The sequence below is a fragment of the Passer domesticus genome, chromosome 22, assembly GCF_036417665.1.
Source record: "Passer domesticus isolate bPasDom1 chromosome 22, bPasDom1.hap1, whole genome shotgun sequence".
Taxonomy (NCBI): Eukaryota; Metazoa; Chordata; class Aves; order Passeriformes; family Passeridae; genus Passer; species Passer domesticus.
This window is the reverse complement of record NC_087495.1, coordinates 642,685-663,220: the sequence shown is the minus strand read 5'-3', so window position 1 is coordinate 663,220 and position 20,536 is coordinate 642,685. Positions and strand designations below refer to the sequence as shown.

At 57.1% G+C, this 20,536-nt stretch overlaps 4 protein-coding genes across 5 annotated transcripts in view; all 4 read right to left on the bottom strand.

Annotated features, from left to right (window-relative positions):
• Positions 1 to 10,129, bottom strand: part of EPHB2 (EPH receptor B2) — a 149,338-nt gene extending 139,209 nt beyond the window's left edge. Inside the window, exon 1 of the mRNA XM_064397312.1 lies at positions 9,822 to 10,129. Coding sequence (XP_064253382.1) covers positions 9,822 to 9,861 — 40 coding nt within the window. The 5' untranslated portion in view covers positions 9,862 to 10,129. The remainder of the gene's footprint in view (positions 1 to 9,821) is intronic.
• A 1,381-nt stretch (positions 10,130 to 11,510) lies between these two features.
• Positions 11,511 to 14,004, bottom strand: C1QB (complement C1q B chain). The gene is made up of 3 exons (XM_064397374.1): positions 13,891 to 14,004; positions 12,535 to 12,694; positions 11,511 to 12,221 (listed from the first exon to the last, which is right to left on the bottom strand). Exons 1-3 carry the CDS (start codon positions 13,906 to 13,908, stop codon positions 11,653 to 11,655), a joined length of 747 nt encoding a protein of 248 aa, XP_064253444.1. The 5' UTR covers positions 13,909 to 14,004; the 3' UTR covers positions 11,511 to 11,652.
• A 928-nt stretch (positions 14,005 to 14,932) lies between these two features.
• On the bottom strand, positions 14,933 to 17,156 carry C1QC (complement C1q C chain). Of its 2 annotated transcripts, XM_064397372.1 has the most exons (3): positions 16,926 to 17,156; positions 16,107 to 16,296; positions 14,933 to 15,891 (listed from the first exon to the last, which is right to left on the bottom strand). In XM_064397372.1, the coding sequence occupies exons 2-3, from the start codon at positions 16,285 to 16,287 to the stop codon at positions 15,335 to 15,337; spliced, it is 738 nt and encodes a 245-aa protein (XP_064253442.1). In that variant the 5' UTR covers positions 16,288 to 16,296; positions 16,926 to 17,156; the 3' UTR covers positions 14,933 to 15,334. The 2 variants fall into 2 exon arrangements, with proteins under 2 accessions (XP_064253442.1, XP_064253441.1); XM_064397371.1 differs by lacking the exon at positions 16,926 to 17,156 and having other exon boundaries at positions 16,107 to 16,305.
• Positions 17,157 to 18,055: 899 nt separating this feature from the next.
• C1QA (complement C1q A chain) lies at positions 18,056 to 20,160 on the bottom strand. Its single transcript, XM_064397375.1, has 3 exons — positions 20,039 to 20,160; positions 19,154 to 19,342; positions 18,056 to 19,030 (listed from the first exon to the last, which is right to left on the bottom strand). Exons 2-3 carry the CDS (start codon positions 19,314 to 19,316, stop codon positions 18,462 to 18,464), a joined length of 732 nt encoding a protein of 243 aa, XP_064253445.1. The 5' UTR covers positions 19,317 to 19,342; positions 20,039 to 20,160; the 3' UTR covers positions 18,056 to 18,461.
• Between the last annotated feature and the right edge of the window lie 376 nt (positions 20,161 to 20,536).

The following is a 20,536-nucleotide window of genomic DNA, read 5'->3' as shown; positions in this document are numbered from 1 at the left end:
CCACTCCCTGTACTGGACCTGCTCCAGGCTGGAAGGAGAGACAAGTTGTCTTGGCTGCAGTAATTAAATCTTTCACCCAAATGAGAGAGAACATCCTATCCTCCCCACTTCCCCCACAGTGCTGCAGTGTGCAAGTCCCTGGCATCACTAGACAAGCACATCAGTCATCCCCCAGGTGGGTTAGGCTGGATTTAAGTGGATTTAAGTTGCTTGGGCTCTGTCCTTGCTATGTCTGAGACTAGGCAGGACTCCCAGCTCCTCTGGGTCAGCTGTCCAAAAGCTGCCACCACACTGACCTAACCTTTTGGATCTGCTAAACCAGGTCTGAGCACCTCAGCCTGGCTGCTCCTAACTGGGGGGAGCAGGCAGAGAATCTCTGGTGTAGACTGACCTGTAGAGATATGCTGGTGCTCACCAATGCACAAAGGCTGCAGCATGTGCAGGAAAAAGAAGAAGCAAACCCATGGGAGATAGGACACTTGCCATCCTGCAGCACCAAGAACTGGGTATCAATGTGTGTTATTTACTGAGCCAGCACCTCCTGCCGGGAAGGGACGGGTGTTTCCTCCAGACCAGACTAAAATATCCCTGACATTCCCCTGTCTTGGTAAGAACTCTGGTCCTGTTAGCGTGGCTCAGCTTGTGTGGGATCAAGCACCATGTAGAGCTCATTGGCTGTGCACCTGGCCAGGTCACCTCCATCCTCCTGCAGCCCCACCAGTTCCCAGTAGGTCTCTGCTGGTGAAGGAACCTCTGTGGAGGATTCCTCTGTGGAATCTGCGTGGCTCAGTGCCCAGCATGGCTCTTCTACCCAGAGGCACTAGGCTCTCCCCCTGCCCACCCTGCTCCCATCTCATCCCTGGGGACCCAGGGGTGTTCAGGGCTCCCACAGCCCCCACAGCTCTGCCGCCCTCCCCCACAAGCCAGCCCCCCTCCCCGGCAGAGCTGCATTCCCCCGCCTCTGCACGGCCATGGCTCGGCCTTTCTTCCTTTTCATCCCTTTCTCCCTGGCTGAATGCGCTTTGCTTGCTCTGGCGGCGCGGGGCAGGGAGAGCCCCTCTCCCCCCTCGCTCCCGGGGATCCCCCCGGCAGATGGGGCCGGGATATGAATGTGCACACAGTGAAGCCCCTAAGAGGATTTGCTGGTGCCCCTTTCATTGCGAGCCTTTGTGTGCTGCTCCACTGCGGTGGGACGCCCCCGAGATCTCCCCCGGCTCCTCTCTCTTCCACTCCAGAAGAAAAGAAAGTGCCTATAAAGGCCTTGTTTGTCCGACTTGTTTGAGAGGACCATATTGCTGTAGGTGCCGCGGGTCCCGGCGTGACAGCGTCGCCCCTTTGAGAGCGGGTGACGCGCGGCTCCCTCCTGGGAGGGTCCGAGCGGGCGGCTTAGCCAGGCGCTGGGAAAAAAGGTTTCAGTTGCATTTCAATGTCCATTGAACCCTGAATCCCCGGCGATGGTTTTTCCAGAGGCTCTGCAGACAGACAAAGGCACGGAGGAAGAGGCTGGGAAGATGCTTAGCGTCCAGCAGTGGGTGAAGGAGCTGCTACCCCCCAAAATCCCAGCCCGGAGAGCTGAACAGGGCTGGCAATGCTGCTTTTCCAATGACATCTAGTGGTAAAGCCAGGGAAAGAGGAAAACGTCGGCTGGGTTTTCCTGGCTTGAGCGCGGCACCTCCCGCTGCGGCGTTTTGCCCTTTGTGTGGCAGCAGACAGCCCCCGGTGAAGAGGGAAGCACGAACAAGCTGCACAACAGCCTGGGCAGCCCCACATGTCCACAGCCCACCCTGAAACGTGCGCTGCTCCCCGGGCCTCGTCCCGCGTTTTCAGGGGCCCCAGAGCTGGAAATGGAGGTGCTCAGAGCCCCCTGTCCTGTCTGGGTCTGTGCTCCAGCACGTCCCCATGCGTGCTGCCAGCCGCCCGGCAGGTGTGTGACACACGTGGCAGGCCTGGGAATATCTCCAGTGCAGGCAGAGTGCTCGCAGCAGCAGCCACAGGCAGTGACCCTGAAGCACAGAATGTGGCTCCAGGGATGCTCACAGGGCATCTCACACCAACTAAGCTGGTCCCCCAGGACCTGTGGTGGTTCTGACAGGGGGTGATGGCCTGGTGAGGCTAAAAAACAGCCTGGGCTGCTTACAGTTTAACCAAAGTGTATTAAGATGTCAGGAAGATCTTCCATACCTCACCAGACACTGGAAGCCCCACTCTGGAGAGCATACACACTGGAGTGGTTGGTCACTAATGTCTCCACTACAGCATTTCAGAGCCATTTCTTATGGCTCACTGCACACCAGAGCACCCACACTGCTGCACTGTGAACTGCTGATGGAAGCTGTCCCCAGCCAAAAGGGACCATGCAGCCTAAATCCTCTCTTGTGAAGCCTCTTCTGCATCAGATCTCTGGTACAGGGTACCCAGAGCAGCTGTGGCTGCCCCTTTCCTGGAATTGTCCAAGCCAGGATTGGATGGGACTTGGAGCAAGCTGGTCTGGCAGAAGATGTCCCTGCCCATGACAGGGGATGGAACAAGTTCTCCCCCAGCCCAAATCATTTGGTGAGTCTCTGACTCAGCATAGAGGGCGTGCAGGAAGGGTGCACCCGAGGATGCATCAGGGAGTGAGAACTTCAGGACCATGCCGACAGCAGGACAAAGAGACCTGAAATACGGATGCAGGAGGTGGCTTTGCTGGTGATGCACAGAGGCAGAGCAGCTGTAACCTCCATGGATTCTCACAGCTTGTGCCCAGAACCTGTGACACACTGTGAGCAGCCAGATGTGGAGTTGAACCCAGCTCATTGGGCTGGAGGGTGATCTTCAGCTGGAGGATGAAAATTGCAAAAGGAAACCCAGGAGGACATTCCCTGTCTCCTGTGACAGTATTTCCAGTCCCTCTGAGCAGTCCTATACAAAAGAGATATCACAGCAAAACCAGGATCAAGGAAAAGCCCACCCACTTTTTAATGCTGGGAGAGAAAAAGTGAGTAAAACCCAGCAGACAAACAGCTTTTAAAATTAAATACATTGAATCCAGAGACCAAATCCACAGAGACCAAAATGGGTTAATAATAAATTGGTGATGCTTCTGTCTTCCTGGGCTGAGGGTGCTCCAGTACTCTGGTAGAGGTCCTTGGGGTCACCAGTGCACAATGTTCAGGTACATCCAATGTTCCTGTACTGCTTTTTATGAGAGGTGAAAGAAAATGAGGGAAAAAGCAGGAAAAAATGGAGACAGAACCACACAGAATGTGAGATTGTGTCCTCTGCAGGCCATAGGATGAGGAAGAAGCCTGTCCAAAGAAGGAGAACAAGCCTCCTGGATAACCTTCAGGTCACCTCTTCCTTCTCAGTCATGCTCTCTATCGTCCTCTGAGGTCTCAGCCTAGAGACCAGGAGTGTCCCTCTCCATGGCCTTTTGGGACAGTCATTGGTGGCTGCATGTTGGAGCTGGCAAGGAAGAGCTGCTACAGCATTTCCCAAACTCTCCTGGCAATAGTTTCTCCTTCAAAAAGGCTTTTATTTCCTCTCTTTCCCTGCTCAGTGAGGACACAGGTCTGAACAAACACCGATAGTTTCAGCTCCTTGCTCTCCAGCAGCCTGGGGGACCTGTGCAATGGAGGGGGAGACTGAAGGACTGAGACAGAACTGCCTGGACTCATCCTGAGACTGGGGACAGAGTTGGAGCAACCGTGGTGGATCCACATGGATGTCAAAAGGAGAAATCCATCTACTCCTGGCCATCCAGCCCACCCCAGGAGACCATCCAGTGCTGGGGAGGGCTAGCTGATCCTTGCCTTTCTCCGGGGAGGAGGTGCCCAGTGTGACCCATGTTCTTCCCCCACATCCCGAGGGACCATTCTCCTCTGCAGGCAGCTGATGACAGCCGTGGCAGGACCCCCCCTGGAGCTCTGCAGAGCTCAGGTTTCATAACAGGAGTCTCAGTGGCTGCTGGGGGCTTCCCACTGCTGGTGCCAAGTATCACCTGGAGATCTCCAGGAGCCAAAACTCTGCACAAAGCCCTCATGTTCCCAGAGCCTGACTGTGCCCAGCCCTCATGGACACCCCCAGGCTGCAGGACTGGATATGTGACACAGGATCACCTCACACAGCAGAGGACATCAGGCCATGCAGCCCATGGCAGGGGTGCATTCTCGAGAGTCACTCAGTGATGTGCAGGGCTGCCCAGCTCTCTCCCAGGGATGTGCAGGGCTGTCCAGCTCTCTCCCAGGGATGTGCAGAGCTGTCCAGCTCTCTCCCAGGGATGTGCAGGGCTGCCCAGCTCCCTCCCAGGGATGTGCAGCATTGTCCAGCTCTCTCCCAGGGATGTGCAGTGTTGTCCACCTCGCTCCCAGGGATGTGCAGGGCTGCCCAGCTCCCTCCCAGGGATGTGCAGGGCTGACCAGCTCTCTCCTGGCTCCCCTGGAAGTGCCACCAATGACCCATTTCTGTTCCTGTCACCTTGATGACGACACATGCCAGCATCTCCAGACAAAAGCCCTCCTGGCACATCATGAGAGAAGAAGGGAGCACTGGGCAGTACCACACAGCCCTCGGGGAGCTGCCACCCAAGCCTTCCCCCCAGGGCTTCAGTCCCTGCTCTTTCTGAGGAAGGCAGGACAGCAGGCTCACGGATATTTACAAACCAGATGGGAATTCCAGGTATGTGTCCATGCATGTTGCACACATTTCCCTGTGGATCCTTCTTCTGCATGTGGCAGTGTCTTGCTGTGCTGTGGGCTTCAAGCTGCCTTTCTTGATTATATATGTATGTATGTACATGCGAGATTTTAGGGCGGAGTGAGACTGTTGAGTGCACTCCCAGCCTCTTCCACCCCGGTACTGCCTGCCCACCGTGTGCACGGCTCTGGCCCTGGCTGCTGGAAGCGTGTTGTGTGTGCTCTGCACTGTGTTTGTGTGTTTTGTGTTGGTACCTGTGCCTTGTGTGATAATTCAGTGAGCCTCCAGCCCGCTTTGTGTGAGGCACATGGATCCATTTTTGATGGGATGGGGCCCATCTGAGCCTCAGCTTGTGCAGCAAACTGAGGGTTGGAACCCACACACGGCTCCAGCAAGGCACACAGGGCAGTGTATGGAGCAGAGCAGGGCTGTTCCCTGTGGGGAAACTGAGGCAGTGGGGGGAGAGTGTGGGTGTGCCACTGATTTGTCCCCTGCCACTGATTTGTTCCTGGATACTGCCAGTAGTGGAAGAAAAAAGCTTGCCTTTCCTTTTTCTTGGAGAAAACCTTTGGAGAGGAGAGCAGGGCTCTCCTGCGTTGTCACAACTTCAGCATTGGTTTGGGGATTTTGCCAAGAGCCCAGTCCTGCATCACAGCAGAGGATGCCCATCATGGCAAAGCATCCCCATCACTGCACAGCATTCCCAGAATGCCAGAGGATCTCAATGGCACCAGAGCATTCCCACAGTGACAGAAGATCCTCCGTGCAGCAGAGCGTCCCGCATGGCTCCTGGTCTTAATGGGTGGGGACAAATCTGAGTTCATTGCGCTGCATCCCTCAAGGGGTTAAGGACATGCTCGGGGTCAGGCAGGCCCAGGCCGTGGTCTCACCCGTCCGTCCCGCATTTCCGTTTGCATCCCCTGCATCCCCTCCCGCCGCGGCGCGGGCACAGCGCGGAGATGCCGCTCGGAGCCGGGCGCAGGAGGGCGGGAGGCAGCGGGAAGCGGAGCGGAAGGAGCCGAGCCCCGACGTCCAGGCGATCTGTGCCTGGAGCTGAACAGGCCAGGCTGCTCATCCCCACATCCCCATGGAAACCTCGGCCCCGCCGCCCTGCCTTGCACCCCCGCCCGGCTCTAGGCCAGCGGTGCCGCGCAAGCCCGAGGCACCAGCGGGGCTGACGGGGGTGCTCCCCGACACCCGGGGCACCTGACGAGGCTGCCAAAGCTGCGAAAGCAGGGACTGAGCCCTTCCTCCCACCGCCGCCTGCATCCTCTCCGCAGCATGAGGAATCCCCGGCAGCATCCCCAGGCAGCATTCCCGGGGCTCATCCCCAGGAAGCATTCCCGAGGTTCATCCCCAGGCAGCATTCCCGGGGCTCATCCCCAGGCAGCATTCCCGGGGCTCATCCCCAGGAAGCATTCCCGAGGTTCATCCCCAGGGAGCATTCCTGGGGCTCATCCCAGGCAGTATTCCCAGGGCTCATCCCAGGCAGCATTCCTGGGCTCATCCCAGGCAGCATTCCTGGGGCTCATCCCAGGCAGCATTCCCGAGGTTCATCCCCAGGCAGCATTCCCGAGGTTCATCCCCAGGAAGCATTCCCGAGGTTCATCCCCAGGCAGCATTCCTGGGGCTCATCCCCAGGCAGCATTCCCGGGGCTCATCCCCAGGCAGCATTCCCGAGGTTCATCCCCAGGGAGCATTCCTGGGGCTCATCCCAGGCAGCATTCCTGGGGCTCATCCCAGGCAGCATTCCCGAGGTTCATCCCCAGGCAGCATTCCCGAGGTTCATCCCCAGGAAGCATTCCCGAGGTTCATCCCCAGGCAGCATTCCTAGGGCTCATCCCCAGGCAGCATTCCTACGCCTCCGGATCCAGCCCCGGGAGCATCTCTGCCCCCCTGGTCCAGCCCTGGAAGCATCCCAGCCCCTCGATGGAGCCCGGGGTGCGTGGGGTGCCCCACCACGGGGGGCTGCAGCCGCAGGATCGCCCCCACCCCGGTTCTGTGGTCTTTACTCTCGTGCGCTCCCCTCCCAGCACGAGTCCCCTGAATGCTCCATTTGAAGCTAATTCCGGCTGAAATCTGGTTTGCTTTCCAACGTTGCTGCTTTAAATTGGAGAGATTGACCTTGTAGCGGGAGGTGACATGCAGATGCACATCAGCAGCCCGTCAGAGCGGCGGCGGGGGCTGGGGGGGTACGGAGCCGCCTCGGGGACACGCCAACTATTTTATGAGTAATTTAATATCTGGAACACAGACTTTTCATTCCCAGAGATCTGCTGGGGAAAGAAAGAGCCTTTCTGCAGCCCTGCGAAGACTGTTCCTCATAAGGAAAAAAAAAAAAAAAAAAAAAAAAAAAGGGCTGGGATTTAACTCCTTGGTGGCCAGCCAGCGCGGAGCCTCTCGGTCCCTGCAGAGGGCCAGGAAAAGCAGGAATTCCCTGCGCACCTCAAGTGGGAGACAAGCCAGGCTGTGTTGCTCCAGGCAAAACAAGCAATTGCTCCTTCCCATTCAAACTCAAACGCAGGCCTGGGTGAGAATGGGGGGAACAAACTTAACAGCAGCCCTGAAGTGAGATTTGGTGTTGGAGCTGATGTCTGAACTCCCTTCCCTGTCCCAGACTGGTTTCTGCTGTATCAAATTCTCCAGGAGTCTCCCTGGAGCTGGGACCACCCTCCAGTGGAACCAGTGCACCCAGGGGACCCATGCAGGGAGCTCCTGCCCTGCTGACACCGTGTATCAGTATCCACCAAAGCTGCCATTTGCTGCTGGGTCCCATTGTGATGCTTGTGACACCCCAGCAGGCACAACCCAGTGCCCTGTCCCAGTCATGCCCCTGCCCAGAGCATTCCAGCACCTTGGCACAGCAGTGGACCCACATTCCCATATGGCTCCTGACTGACATTGTGGTTTGGAGAAGGGGAGGAAAGGAAGAACACAAAAAAACCCCCCAACCCCAATATTTCACTCCACAACCTGGCGCAAGGGCAGAGGAGATGGTGGAGAGCAGCCACCAGCCTGGCAGCCTCACCTGTGGCTCAGGGCTGGGAGGCTGAAGGGAAGGAATGCTCGTGGGCTGTTCAGGAGGGAGCTGCAGCTGAGGGAAAAGCCTCCCTGCACTGAGGAGCAGCGGCATGAGCTACGTGGGAGAAGAGCTGTTTGGAGGGGCTGGCATGGGAAGCTGATCCAGCAGGCCCTGTCAGGCAGCCTGGCTGTGTCTGGTGCTGCCAGCAAGGACCAAAACCAAACAAGAGTGGTTTAGGAAGGGCTCTGCCTTGGTTTTAGCTGGTACTAGGAACTCCTGGGCTCAGTGCAAACAGATCAACACTTCTGCAACCTCCATGATGTTTGCTGGTGATGTTAGACCAGACCATGGCACTGACATCCCTGGCTCCATCTCACTGACAAACAGCATGGTTGTGCTTTGATTCCTCCAGCTCAGCTTCATTTCTATGAACATCGACAGGCACACCCATTTTCCACCGCATGGGATCCTGCCAGAGTCCTGCTTGTGCCAAGACTGGAGCTTTGGCATAGAGAAAACCTCCAAACCCCCAGTTAGATAATGCAGGAGAAACCTCTGTGTGATTTTCTTGCTGGTCCCTATTGCTCTGTGCCTGGGAGCAGGAAGATTTTATTTTAACTGCCTGATAGCTCTGTGGGTGTCTTTGCCCACAGCTGTGCTCCTGGTTCCCTCCCTGTCCCACTCAAGTGGCCTCCAACACCGACAGACCAAAGCACCATGTGGCTTCTGGGCCAAACACTGACATCTCTAAAACTCCTGAAGTCACCTTGAAACACCTCCTGCCCCAGCTTCAGCATCTGCTGAGCATCTGGTGGCCTGGGCCCTGCCCTTGGTGGTGGCCTGACACCACAGGTGAGGGTCACAGCACCGCCTGGTGAAGGAAGGGCTGTGGCTGTGCCCTGGGGAAGGACTGCAGCTGCCTTGAAAATGAACCCCAAAGGGAGTGACAAGGAGCAGAATGTGCGTGTCAGGGGACAGCTGCAGAGCACACACAGAGCGCAGGGAGCAGGGGGAGCTGCACAGGGGGAGTGTGCACAGGGGGGCAGGTGAGCACACACAGCACGAGCAGGAGCGTGTCCAGAGCCCCAGGCCAGCTCTGCCCACCCTGGGTGAGGACAGATCCTGCAGGGTTATTCCCTGGTGCAGCCATGCCAGGTTGAAACATTGGGCTCAGGCCCCATGGGGAAGGTATAAGGAATGAATTAAATATACCAACTGGCCTTTCCTGACTGTGGTGCTGCCCACCCTTACCACCCACAGCACCTGACCCCACACAGGTTTCTCTCCAGCTCTCCTGTTAATGGTTGTGTTGTTCCAAGGTTGCCCTGTTTCCATGGAATAACGAATCACAGATCAAAGAGCAGGGCAGGAGATTCAGGAGCAGGGCTAGGTGGGTCCTGCTGCTCCTGGGAACACCAGGCAGGACAGGTGGGACTGCAGCACAGCACCCAATCACCCAGGTGCTTTTGGGTTTTCCACTGTGGCCCTGAGCAGCACAGGGGGTTCAGCAGAGGGACTGATCACAGCACACAGGAGGAACAATCCCAGTTCTTATGCAGGGAGCCATGGCAAGGGGCATTTTGGCTCTGGCCTCAGTGAGTGCTGTGACAGCTTGAGAGGAAGGGGCCTTTCCAGCTGAGGGGCTGCAGGCTGTGGCTTTGGGGCTTCCTACAGGGTCAGAAGTGTGCTGTCCACCCTGGGAAGAACTGAAGGGTGGTGTTTCATGGATCAACAACAGCTCCAGCACCCTCTGGACCCCTTTCCTCATCCATTTTGGATACCCAGGGAGTGAGTATAGCGGCAGCCTCAGGGGAGCAGGCAGCTGCCATCCCATGGGGTCACTGCCAGAGGTGGCATTGCTGGGTGCTGGCTGAGACTCATGGGAGGAAACGATGCTCTCTGCACATCTGGGCAGCAGTTCCCTCTGCACCTCTGTTTCCCAGCTGTGTAAGCACTGTGAGCTGCACTTACAGCTGCTGGTACATGCACTGCCCTCTGGCTTTCCCCAGGCACAGCCAAGCCCCCAGAACCCTTTTGGCTCATATTGGTCAGACATCTCTTTTAAAAATAACCAGATTTTTTCTTTACACCTTTTAAAAAAATTAAAAATTATTATATCCAATACCTGGAAAGGCAGAAAGCTTCACCTTGGTGTCCAACAACATCCCAGGTCCCTTCCTACAGAGTTTTCTGCTGCCAGTGCCTGTCCTCTGACATGGGATTGTCCCATGCCAGAAGAAGAACTTTGAATTTGTCTCTGTCAAATATCAGTGGGCTTCTGCCAGTTCATTTCCCAGCCTTCAGGGCTCTTGGAATGGCAGCGCTGACCTCCAGTGTATCTGTTCCTTGGTACGGTGTCTCCTACCTGCTGAGGGTTCAGGAGGCTCAGGCAGTGTATGCTCCAGCTCTCTTTTGGGTGTCAAACATCTGCTCTTTCCCCCCGCCTGCCTTGCCCAGCTCAGTTTTATTTGTGATGCTGCATCTCCAGCTGTGAAACACCGTGGGTTTGGTGGCTGCTTTGGCACTGGGGGAGCTTCAGAATGCAACACCCAACACCTGTGCTCAGACCTGAGAGCGGCAGAGTCTGGGGACAGGGCTGGCTGCACCCCAGGGGACAGGAGCCACAGATTTTGCTGCAGGAAGGACAAAGCTCCGAGGCGGTGGTGAGGAGGAGCTATGAACCGGGCTAATCCTGCCCTCTGCCTCGTCCCAGTCCTTGCGGGCATAGCGGAGCCCTGGTGCGGCCCGTCTCTCGGAGCCGTGCCCGCCCAGCCGGCGGCACGAGGCTGCTGCGGCTGCCAGCTGAGGAACGAGCCAGGCTCCAGTGCCACCTGCCAGGCTCCAGTGCCACCTGCCGGCAAAGGACAGCAGCCTCCGAGCGGGTCACAGCCTCAGCCGCTGTGTGCGCTGGGCCGGGGCCCTGAGCAGCCCGGAGCTGGGGCCTGGCCTCACGAGCAAACCTGGAGACCTCAGCGGTGGCGCTCCGTTAAATCTGCCCATAGCACGCTCACCTCCCCGAGACCTTTTACCACCATCCTTTCCATCCAGACCCTTTCAAATCCCACAAAAACTCCTGAATGCCCTGTGTCCAGGCCCACGAGATGGGCCGGGGGCTGCAGGCAGCCCACCCACACGGGTGCAATGCTGGGCTGTCACCTGCCCCGGGGCCAGGGCTGTCCCTGGGCTCCTCAGCTTTGATTCTTCTGGACATTGCTGGGTCCACAGCTCTGCTGTTGATAAGGAGCAGGCTGGGAGGGCTTGGCTGTGCTCCAGGATGTGGAGCACAGCTCTCTGCTGGGGTTTGCAGGCTGTAGTGGGCTGTCCTCCACACCACCCCCATCATGGCCTCCAGCTGTTTGGCCCACACTGACCTGCCCCGCCCTGTCACAAGCTTTGACAATCTTCTGTGGGTATTTCTGGTACCACAACCACCCCAAAAAAAAAAAAAGTCTGAGAGAAATTGGTGTCCCCAGATCCTGCCACTGCCAGGACTCTCCAGTACAGCACCACCTCCAGCATCTCCCCACCTACCACCAGTACCCAGTGGCCCCAATTTTCCCACTATGTCATTGTCCTGCTAAAGGCTCAGCTGCCTCTCCATGTTTTCCTAACCCTGGGCTGGGACCGTTTGGGTGGCTCTGGATGGAGATACTCGGCCTGGTCTGCAGCAGGAACTGCATGACTTATCTGGCTCCACTCAGCAGTGAGGAGATGCTAATGAGCCTGGGTGGCACCCAAGAGGGCGAGAACCAGTGCTCTAGTTGTGTGAAAATTATTTGTGAGGAAAAAGGCAAAATCCTATCCAGAAAGGGACCAATAGTGCGAAGAGCTCTCATTTATTGTGCAAGAATGGCAGCAGTGTGCTTCAAGCACCGATTTGGGAGCAAAGAGTTTCCAGGGGAGTCCTCAGTTCTGCACGGACTGCAGAGATTGGCCACAGACACATCTCCGGTGGGCTAAGCCTCAGGGAAGATGAGGAAGCCAGAGAAGATGCTGTCAGACCCTTCCAGCCCCACCAAGGAGTTCTTCTCTGTTGGCTCCAGCCAGACAGACTCGTTCATGGCCATCTTGAGGACCACACCACCTGTGGTGACCTGGAAACTGTTGTGCACGAAGTCACAGAAGGTCACCACCCTCTCGCCCCTGCTGGCACCCTGGCCCTTTTTGATGTTGAGGCACAGGTTGCCCCGGGAGGTGACGTGGTAGGTGAAGTAGTAGGTGCCGGGCACGCGGCAGGTGAAGCGGCCGTAGCGGTTCTCGTAGTGCCCCTTCTCGTTGGTGATGATGCGGTCAAAGCGGATGGGCTGCTCCCGGCGGGGGTAGGAGCTGATGCTCCTGGCAGCAGAGAACCCGGACTTGAAGGTGACCTTGTAGTCACCGGCTTCTCCCATGGGGCCAGGCAGTCCCCTGATACCTGGTAAGCCCATTTGACCTGGGATGCCTCTGGGACCGACCTTCCCAGGCTGTCCCGGGAGTCCCGGGACTCCCTTCTCCCCTCTCCCTTCTCCACTCTGGCCAGAGGGTCCTAGGAAAGAGGAGGAAGAGTTACTGTGGTCACAGCCAAGACCCATTTGTCTGCAGAGAGAGAGCATGAGCAAGGAAACCTGTGCTGGCTGTGGGTCAGTGGAGACCCTGCCCAACAGGCAGGTGTGACACACCTTGCTGTCATCCCCCTCCTTCCCCAGGTTCCTTGGGGTGCTCCATCATCCTCACCTGACAAGACCTCGAAGAACTGGTGGAAATGGGTTGCTTTCCCAGAACCATGTGCCTGGCACTGTCTTTCCCTGCTCTTGGCATTCACAAGACAGTGTTTTACCCACCTGCAGCCCCTACCTTACCTTGTTCACCCTTTGGGCCGTTCTCCCCATCCCTGCCATCGCTGCCAGGCTGTCCTGGTAATCCTGGGATGCCTGGGATGGTGCCGTAGGTCCTGCAGAGTGTGGCACTGGCAGGCTGCCCTCCAGCCAGGCAGATCAGCATAGCCCACACGAGCCACATCTGTGGGAGCATGGAATGGTGTCAGGGGTTTTCCTGGGTGGTGGGAGGGCTGGGGAAGACACTCTGAGCTGCTCTGAAAGATGGTGACTGCAAGCAAGTCTAGGTAATACCATCAGGGAGGGAAAATATCCTACTGCAGAGCCAAATCCACTCTCCTGCTGGCCCTGGAGCAAAGGACCATAACCCTTGGGCAAGGCAGAGCTTGCAGTCTCTTGTCATTCTTAAATCCCCATTTTACAAGTCCCCACAGCTTCAGCCACATGAATATTTGGGACAGGTTATCTCAGAGATCTGATGTCCAATGTGGCCATGCTGCTGCCTTGTGGGAGGAATTCCCCATCTCATCTCAGGGCCATGCTTGCAGGGTAAAATCCTTACCCAACCACAGCAGTTTTGTCATCTGCAAGGGAACAGGCCTTGCCTTCCACCAGCATGTCTAAGGGACAGCGTCAGTACTTGAAGATGGCAATGAGCCCCCAAACCTCCCTCCTCCATCCCACAGGTTCCCCTTGCGACCTGTCACACAGCTGCTCAATGCCAGAGGCATTTCTGTATCTAACGAGCCTCACTGGGACAGTTATCTGGGCTTCCATGCCTGGGGCCTTACCTTCTTCCTGCCCTTCCTGCCCAACTCCTTCCCCCAGATCCTGGTGTGGGCACATGTGGATAAGCACTGGGCATTTGGAGGCTGTATCTGGACATCACAGCACCCCAGCCACAACTCCCCCACCTCAGGTGGATTTTCCCAGTGCTGAAGCTCTGGTGCCAGCAGGACAAAAGATTGGTGAGTTGGATCCTCCAGCCACAGCCGTTCTGATTTGGGTGCAGCAGGAACAAGGACTGATCCACAGGCTCCCAGCCCAGGGGCATAAGAAGACAAGAGCTTCTCAGGGCAGGAGAGCACCCCCAGGGCACCTTTCAGAGTGCACCTTTCAGTCCCTGATAACCCTTCTGGAACTCTGCCATCTCTGCTTTTATGTTTTACTTCTTCCGAGTGGAGCAGGAGGGGTCAGAGTCTCATCAGGGACCTCCACCACCCCCAGAGCAGCACCTCCACCAGCACCTCCACCCCGTTTCTCTTCTGCCCCAGGCCACAGGGAAGTGCCAGCAATGCAGGTGACTGTCACCTGCCAGAGCAGGTGTCCCCACATGCTCCTGGCCTGCAGGGGGAACCTTGGGCTCAGTCTTGCTCTTACCTTGAGCTCCTTGTTCATCAGGTGGGGAGATGGAGAAGGACACCCCAGTGTTCTGCTCAGAAATGCCCGAGAGGAGAAGCAGAAGTTTGCTGCATGGGTTATTGTGAAAGGATCTGGGACACATCCCCTTTTTATCTTTAGCTCCTGTCCTTTTTCCGTGGCAGTTTCAGATCCTCCACAAATGCTGTTGTCAGCTGAGCAGGACAAGCCATCCCCAAATAGCACTCTGAGCCCCTCCAGCCACAGCTCTGCCCTGCAGGGTCCCTGGGTCCTGCTCAGGGGTGCTTGCTATGAGGAATACTCTTCGGAGCTCCAGATGAGTTTAAGGTAACCCATCAGAGCTGCAGAAATGTGCATGCACTCAGACAGCACTCCTCAGGCTGCTCTGCACACTTCCAGCTCTGCAAGCCCAGGGGATGCTGCAGGGTCTCAGCATCCATCACCCTGAGTCTGTGCCCCTGACTCTCCTGAATATTGTGCATGGGAAGTGATTTTACCCTGTGGGAAAAGCATTCCCTGCTTTGGCAACTGTCTTGTGGAAGTGGAGTACAGGACGTTTGGAGAGGTGACTGCCTTGTTCCACCCTTCAATGTGTGACACCAGGAGAAGTCCCTGCTGGGTTTTGGTGGGCTCTGCATTCTCCACAACCATGAGCTCCTTTGGTTTGGCTCAGGAAAGCTAGAGTGCTTCCCCTGCCCCATCCTGGTAGGGACCCCAGAGATGTCCCAGCCATGGTGTTGGGGTTTCCTTTGCAGTCTGTGTTCCTGTAGAGCATTGAAGGGAAGGGGAGTATCAGGGTTCTGCTTGGATGAGTCTTGGTGCCCTCTTGGTAGGGGCTGTGTGGGGACACAGGAACCATCCTGTTCCTGCAGCAGCAGGGGTCCCACTCCCTGTGCAAACGGGTGCAGGTGGGGTGTGGTGGTCTCTGATGCCAGTGAGGCTTGGGGACATGCTGATGCCACACAGATGGCCAGATGTCACCTGCACATTTGTGCACATCACAGAGAGGTAGGACAGGGAGGAAACAACACACTACACCAGGTGCACTGGAGAAGGTTTTATTGACACTTTCCACAGCCAGCTCATGGCAAAGGGGTTGCTGCAGCCTGGGCCAGAACACCTGGCTGAAGCTGAGGCAGCCCAGGTGGGGAGAGGAAAAACACAGGAAGACCTCTGAGGTAATGTAGGGCTAGCAAGGGGGGATGCACGTGGCAGGGCCAGCAGCACCAGGAGCTCAGCACCATCACTCTGGGTGCAGATGTAGCAGATGTGCCTGTTTCCCCTGTGCAGCAGCTACCATGCTCAGCCCCCAGACCGAGGTGGGGGTCTGGCTGCTGGGTTTGATGCCCTCCCTGTGGAGAAACTGGGAGCATCAGGAAGAGCCCAGCAGTAAGCAGTGTGTTCAGGGCAGGTAGAAGGTGCTGGGGTGAGCTCTGCTGATCCTCTAGTCCGGGAAGAGCAGGAAGCCTGAGAAGATGCTGTCAGAGTTGGCGATGCCCACCATGCCATTGTAGTCGTTCACTCCCAGCCAGACCTCGTCTGCAGCAGCCAGGTGGAGCAGCGTCCCCCCCGAGCTGACCTGCATGGCGTTGGTCTTGTGGTCACAGAAGTTGGCCATCTTCCTCTGGTTTTTGTGCAGGATGACACAGAGGTTGGCTGTGTGTGAGCTGTGGAAGACGAAGTAGTAGACCCCAGGGAGCCTGCAGGTGAACTTGCCCGTGGTGGTGTTGTAGTCATGGTTGGTGTTGGTGATGACATTGTTGAAAACCACGGGGACGTTCTTCAAGGGGTACTGGCTGGTCTGCCTCGTCACTGAGAACGCCGACTGCTGCTTCTGCTTGGAGCTGCCTGGCATTCCCGGAGGGCCGGCATGGCCCGGCTCCCCAGGGATTCCCATTGCACCAGGGAGCCCAGGGGGGCCAGGCTTGCCTGGAGGGCCTGGGAGGCCTGGTTCCCCTTTCATGCCCTTGGGCCCTAGCTGTGTAGAAGAAGCTGGGATACCTGTGGGGTGGTGGGGCGTGAAAGGGAGTCAGTGTCAATGGCAGGATGTGGGGAGAGGTTTCTCTAGCCCCTTCCTTTAGGCAGGAGAGTGCTGTTGCCTCTTCCACCTGACTACAGAGGATGCTCTCCACATCCTGGAAACCCAGGCAGACCAGCCATTGAGGACTCAGTGCCCCCTGCAAGAGCCCATGTGGTTTCCCTCCTCGCTCACTCACCTGGCTCTCCTTTGGCTCCCTTCAGTCCATCCCGGCCATCCCTGCCTGGTATACCTGGCATTCCTGGCAAACCTGGGGCTCCATAGCAGCTGTGAGGGTTTTCTACAGTCACAGAAGAGCCCAGATTCAGGAGGAGGAGGGTGAGGGCCAGATAGAGCTGCTCCCAGAATCTCTTCTCCATTTTGGTGCTCTGTAGCATGGAAAGTGAAAGAAAGTGCTGGAGTGAGGGGTCACAGCAGGGTGGCTTGCAGGACATGGAGAAAAGGAGCCTGGATATACCAGGAACACCTGGATGCCATGGGTGTGTCCTCAATGTCCCACCCATACACACTGCAGGACAGTGGGGAGGTGGACATGTGGAGATGGACCTCAGGCTCATCTCCAGCCCCAGGGCAGCCCCTGATGGCGCAGTGAGAGTTGGACTTTTAGTCTGGATGGAGCCATGAGGTCTGAGGTACCCATGGCCAGCCCCAAGCCCTCTGAGTCCCGTGTCCCCAAACCCTGGAGATGCACACACCACTGCAGACTGTCGCCCTGTGCTGTACCAAGGCTGGAACTCCCTGCACACAGCTGATCTCCCTCCTCCAGCAGCAGCCACACTGTCCTGGCTTTGTCCATCAGGATCAATCCTTCCACCAGCTGGTGCATCCTCTCTCCATCACACATGTGCAGCCTGTCAGTGCCTCTGCCTCTGTCCTCTCCTCCTCCTCCTCCTCTCACATCCACATCCTCCTCTCATTCTCCCCCTCTCCAGCAGTGTGCCATGCTGCTGGACTCCCAGTCCCACCCTCAAGACAGGGACCCTGCAGCACCTCTTACCTCTGGTGGGGACCAGGGCAGGGAAGCCAGGCTGCGGATCCCGCTGGGCGCGTGGTCACTGCCAGCACAGCGCGGTGGGCGCGGCTCCCCGACACCCTCACGGAGGAAGTCACAGAGTTAGCAAAGGGTAAAGGGCCCACGTGAACACAGAACCCAAGCTGTTCTCAGCCAAATTCCACATCCTCCTGCCCGATGCTTTCTGCTGAGACAACACTTTCTTGGCTCTCCATCGAAGCCTGTACTGGTGCCTCTGCAACAGGAACGACTGGAAGGAAAGAGGTGGGACATAGCTCAAAGAGATGTGGCACAACCCCCAAGCCTCTGCAGGGAATAGCCCTCCCCAAATCCCCTGCTTTCCCTCTTCCCTTGTTTCTGAGCAGAAGGACAGCTTGGGAGAAGAGCCTCAGGCCAGCTCCAGTGGGCTGGAGATGCCTGTGGCATTGAGGGGCTGCTGCAAGGTCGCAGCCTGGCTCTGAGGGAAGATGCTGCACCCCTAAACAGGAATGGAAAATGTTTCCCTTTGAGAGTTTCTGATCTGCACCTTTCCCCATGCTCCAAGTTCTGCTGGGTGCTAGACTTGGTGAGGCCCCAAGATCCCTCACTGGGGTGTTGCTCCTTGCAGGTGACCCAGCCTCCTCCTCATTGCTCCAGGAACGGGGATATTTGAGTGCCCAGTGTTTGTGGAGCAGCTCCCCTGAGGAGCAGTCCCAGGGTATGGCATCTGATGGCAGCTCCACCACCATCACCCCACAACCCCATCCGTGTTCCAATGTCCCTGTCCTGCCTTGCTGTAATGCCAGAGGACCACAGCTGCCTTTTGCCTTCCTGGGAGAGTTTGGGTGCCAACTTGGGACCATGCAGGTGAGGTACAGGATCTGCTGCCTGTGTTTTCCCCTGCAGGACAGCTACCTTGGGCTCAGCAGAGAAGGACACACATAGCCATGTCCCAGATGTTTCTTATTCCTCCCTGGAAGTGTCAGCTCTGATTGGACACTCCATTCCTCCCTGTCCTTCTGCCTTTGCAGTGCCAGGACAAGCTGGAATCATTTCTCTCCCTGGCAGCTTGGGAAGGGGTCCAGGATATTGATGGTTTGGGGAAGATGCATGAGTAGAAAAGAACACCCAAGGAGTAGTGGTAGAAGAAGCATTTATTTTTTACTGATGGGATGACAGGATGTGTCCCAGTGCCAGGAAGGCTTTTGCAGTGGTTAGTGGAGCAGAAGCAGTGGCAGGCAGTGATTTCCCACTCAGGAGCAAAGAGCCACAGCTGGTGACAACTGGGATTGGAGCTTGAGTGCCCAGGAGAAGAAAGGAATGAGAGTCCACAGCCTCCAGGACAGTGCAGGCAGGCTCAGCATGGAGGTGAGTGCTGCACTGGTGACCCACAGCTTGGCCAGTTGTGACACTGGGGAATCACAGAACACTTCTGGATGCTCAATTTGGAACCATCCCCATGCGCTGTGGCACTAAAGCATCCCACAAACCCAGAGAGGAGCAGCCAGGCAGGCAGACACCCCACGATGCTGTGGGAGTCCCTCAGGCTGCCTCTGGGGACACCAGGAACCCGCTGAAGACGCTGTCGGCCTCGGAGCCGCTGTAAATGGAGCTGCCCTGGGCAGGGTTGGTAGTGAGGGACACGTGGTCATCCACGGCCAGGCTGAGCACGCTGCTGCCCGAGTTCACCTGCAGGATGCCGTGGCTGTTGTTGTCGCAGAAGCTGACCACACCCAGCCCGTTCTTGGTGATGCTCAGACACAGGTCTCCGTGGGACACCACCTGGAAGGCGAAGTAGTAGAGCCCGGGAATGCGGCAGGTGAATTTCCCGGTCCGGGGGCTGTAGGAGTTCTCCTGGTTGGTGATGATCCTGTCAAACACCACCGTGGTGCCTGCACGTGGCGGGGACAGCCTGGAGGCGGAGAAGGCGGGACGCGGGTGCCCCAAAGCATCGCCAGCCTGCCCTTTCTGCCCTGGTGGCCCTCGCATCCCGGGCAACCCAGGATCGCCAAGAGAGCCAGGTAGGCCACGCATGCCTGGCGGGCCAGGAGGCCCTGGTTCGCCTGCATCCCCTTCGGGTCCCTTGATGCTAGGGCTCAGTGCTGCTCTCCCTGGGGAGAAGTGGGGAGGAGAAGAAGTTCATGCACATCCGGCATCTCCTGAGCTGCTCCCACAGCTTGGGATGTTCCTACCAAGAGGCTTCCAGGCCCCCAACATCCCTGGCTTCCTCTTACCTGGCTCTCCCACATCACCCTTCTGCCCTGGCCTCCCATCACGGCCAGGGACTCCAGGGGAGCCGTTCTTGCCATCCGGTGCCCTACACACTCCGTCCTCCAGCAGGGCCATGCCCAGCACTGCTGCCAGGGTACTGGCTGCCAGCAAGAATCCAGCTTGCATCCTGCTTCCTACAGCACAGGGATGAACTGGGGAGGGAGGCAAACACACAGATGAACCTTGGTCAGAGATAAGGTGTCCTCATCAGATGCATCCACAGATCTACTGCATTGTCCAGTATGGAGAACCAGACACCACCTGCAGGGAAGGGTTTTGAGGCTCTGTGATCTGAAATCACTGATGGCACTGAAAATCTCTAGCATGCACATGACAGAGCTCTGGAATTGAAAAGCCCAGGACATGGAGCATGGCACAAACCCTTTCCTCCATGTCCTGGGCAGGGGTAGGGGCACCTCAGATGCCTGTAGAGGATGTTTATTCCAGTTTGGGGGGAGAAGCACTGCTGTGTGGGGCAGTGGCCCCATGGGATAGAGAGCACAAAGGAGGAAAGGATGCAAAGACATGACAGTGCTAAACAGGAAAGGGAAAAATGGCAAATGAGATCTAAACCTCCAACATGCAGAGCTGGGAGAAAGGACATGGATCTATCTCAAAACCTGAGGTTCTCAGCCTGGGACAAGTCAGCAGAGCCCAGTGATGTCCACAATCACACAGAGCAAGGACAGATTCCTGCAGATACCTCTTCCCACCGCATAATCTTCTCCCTGTTTTTCTACTTTGAGCCCTTGTGGAGGGGGAAGTGAAGAATGAAGGAGGACAGGGAGCAAGGACTGGAAAATGGTGGCAGCAGAGGAGAGTGTCCCCGGCTGTTTGTGGTGAATTACCTTGGTGCAGAGGCTGAAGACAGGGCAGTGTGAGCAGCTCCGTTTGCTGGAAGCTCTTCTCTGGGAGTAGGGAGGAAGAGGAGAGGGGTGGGAAGGATGAACTTGCATGCACTGCGGTTTGCCTGGTTGGAGAGGGGATGTGTTGAGTTTCACTTTCTCTCTAAGAGAAAGAAACTTGTTCCCCTTTCCATGCTTGTTTCTGGCTTTACTGGAAACAGCTTGGTCAGGGAGAGCACAGCACCACTGGGTGCCTAGCCTGGCCCAGCAGCAGGGGCTGGTGGTGACTAGGCACAAAGCAGCATGACTGGAGGATGCCCACAGGCTGCTGAGATGGCAGGAGAGGAGAGGTGATGGGAGTACCAGGTGTCACAGCCACCCAAGGGATGCTCAGGGCAGGAGATCACCCTTGGAGGCCTCTGCTCTGGGTGATGGGCACAGTGTCTGTCACTTTGTCATGGTGCTGCTGGGTGCTGACCCCTCCAGATGCCCACCTTGGCA

Coding starts and splice junctions, on each gene's coding strand:
- C1QB (XM_064397374.1), bottom strand. Junction 12,222..12,534: donor CGGCCCAAAGGGTGAACAAG/GTAAGGTAGGGG, acceptor CCTCTTTCCTAG/GACCCTCTGGCCAGAGTGGA.
- C1QA (XM_064397375.1), bottom strand. CDS start 19,316: ATGCAAGCTGGATTCTTGCTGGCAGCCAGTACCCTGGCAGCAGTGCTG. Junction 19,031..19,153: donor GGGTGATGTGGGAGAGCCAG/GTAAGAGGAAGC, acceptor ACTTCTCCCCAG/GGAGAGCAGCACTGAGCCCT.
- C1QC (XM_064397371.1), bottom strand. CDS start 16,305: ATGCTACAGAGCACCAAAATGGAGAAGAGATTCTGGGAGCAGCTCTAT. Junction 15,892..16,106: donor GGGAGCCAAAGGAGAGCCAG/GTGAGTGAGCGA, acceptor ACCACCCCACAG/GTATCCCAGCTTCTTCTACA.